The sequence below is a fragment of the Micropterus salmoides genome, unplaced genomic scaffold, assembly GCF_014851395.1.
Source record: "Micropterus salmoides isolate LMB-PRFRI ecotype aquatic unplaced genomic scaffold, ASM1485139v1 Ms_hic_scaffold_18, whole genome shotgun sequence".
In the NCBI taxonomy this organism is placed as follows: Eukaryota; Metazoa; Chordata; class Actinopteri; order Centrarchiformes; family Centrarchidae; genus Micropterus; species Micropterus salmoides.
Window position 1 is genome coordinate 12,272,880 of NW_024040928.1, and position 2,126 is coordinate 12,275,005.

The window sequence follows — 2,126 nt, forward strand, 5'->3', positions numbered from 1 at the left end:
CTTGATCACTACACTACTAGATATACTGCCACAGTGAACTGACAAATCTTTATCAGGCAGTCCATCGCAGTTTTTGAACTGTCAGCGCTGGACTCTGGGGTGGGACTCTGTTTTACATCTATTATGCTTGGTGCTCAAATGCTGTCAAGATGGAACCTGTATCCCAAATGTCTGACTTTTTATGTAAGGATGACGACCACATTATCATGTGTTATTGCTGTTTAAACTTTTGTTATTGCTGTTTAAACTTAAATTCACTTGAAATCAGTAGGGGAGGCCCGCAGAAAAGGTCTCTCTCTCTCTCTCTCTCTCTCTCTCTCTCTCTCTCTCTTTCTCTCTCACTCACTCACACTCAAACTGCTACACTGAAAAAGGAATTAGCTCTGACAGTTTATTGACAAGCAAGCATGCTAAGACAACCAATTATGATTTGACCCCTCTCCCTTTCAGCATTCTGGACAGTGCTGTTCCTTTAAACAGTTCCTAAGGACTTCACAATTTCACAGCACAAATGTGGAGCTTACAGTAGGGTAATTACATGGCACAATATTTGCCAAAAAGCATGTACTTGCCAGCATATAGTGCTCTTTATAATCTCAGAGATTGACCGAGTTTTTATCCCTAAATTGCTATGTATATAAATAAATGTTGTTTCATTGTTATTTTAAATGTTAACTTGAATATATTTAATTATTTGTTTAGTTCTGTGTGTGACTTGTGGTCTCTAAAATTTTGACATTATGCTATTTTTGCCATTCATTTCTATTTTTGTATCATGGATCATGCTTAAAAGAAGGAGCTTTCTGGCTTTATCTAGCCGAAGAGAGTGATCACCTACAGTCCACAGTGCACCGGTCGATTCCTTGCACCGTCCACTCCAGCGCCCTGCTCCCTCTCTGGTAGACCTATAGGTTGTGTTACTAGTCCGGTGCGGTGCGATGGTCGATGATCAGATACAGAAAACTAACAGACAGCAACTGCCACAGGGCACTGGGCCAGGTTAGGCTACCTGAATAATTGTTTATACTCTGCTGGTCTAGTACTCGGTTGTTAGTCTTCAGTGATGTTGCGTTATGAACATTTGGCCAAGCATTAAGAAGTATTAGGCCTATTTGATACTATGCAAATGTCTTCAGGTTACCTGCAAAGTCCACTGAGTCAATTTTCAAAATAAAATACCGTGTGCAGACTCCCGATCGTAAAACAACAATAAACCATTTAACTACGTAGCCTACATGATCATAGTGGAATCACAAAGAGCAAGCACTGATTACCAAATCAAGAAAATCTAAACATGTCAGCAAAATCAGGCAGGCAACATACTCTGATTCTGAAATGCTCCTGTGGATATGCAGCCTGCATACGACGGAACGAAACAGGGTCACAGAGAGCTGTGAAGAAGGTAATAGAAGCACAAAAGTGACAAATAAACAACAAGCCAATTCTAAGATGCTTCAAGTAAACGTTGACGCTGGGTTGAGGACGTAACAAAACCGTGGCGCAGCCTGAGTCAGTGGACTTCTGGAGTAAGACTGTGGAGAAAAAAAAGACAGTGACTTGACAACAGCATTGAAATGTCACACCTGTGGCTTTTCACCTCACACAGACATCGTTCTGCCTCCGTAACTACCAACATTCCCGGCTCAGAGGCGGATCACATCGGACCCCCCTTCCGGCTCCCATACAGCGCAGCGAGCCAGCATATGGGCGTAATTATCCCGGATAAGGCAGTGGGAAAGCGCCTTGTGTATCATGGCTGGCTGCAGACATCTGACGTCCAGCACCATACTGCATTTAGAGGTCGAGCACAATTAGACAATGAACAGCACCTGTGACAATTTGCTCTCCCTGGCTCTGCTCACCTGAGCCACCTCCCCATACTGCAGCTGAATGCAAACCATGCCCACCTCCAGAGTGGTATTGCTACTTTTGCTTTAAGGTTCAGTGTGTAATATTTCTGAGGGTCTTTTGACAGAAATGCAATATGAGATCCATAACTATGTTTTCAGCAGTTTATAAAGATGTTACATAATGAATCGTTATGTTTTTATTACCTTAAATTTAGCCATTTCTATCTACATAACCGTGGGTCCCCCCTTCCATGGATGTCGGAGCGCGTTGCGTCA

The 2,126-nt window shown here is 42.7% G+C and overlaps 1 protein-coding gene across 4 annotated transcripts in view; it reads right to left on the bottom strand.

Annotated features, from left to right (window-relative positions):
* LOC119909289 (leukotriene B4 receptor 1-like) overlaps positions 1-1,762 on the bottom strand; it is a 9,298-nt gene extending 7,536 nt beyond the window's left edge. For 2 of the 4 annotated variants that reach the window (XM_038727439.1, XM_038727438.1), the window contains exon 1: positions 1,584-1,762. Coding sequence is in view for 1 of the 4 variants with exons in the window: in XM_038727437.1 (XP_038583365.1) it covers positions 1,598-1,636 (39 nt within the window). In the remaining 3 variants the exon portion in view is untranslated. Of the gene's footprint in view, positions 1-1,340; positions 1,392-1,583 lie in introns of those variants that run through there. The other 2 variants (XR_005445417.1, XM_038727437.1) reach the window with 2 other exon arrangements.
* Positions 1,763-2,126: the final 364 nt, after the last annotated feature.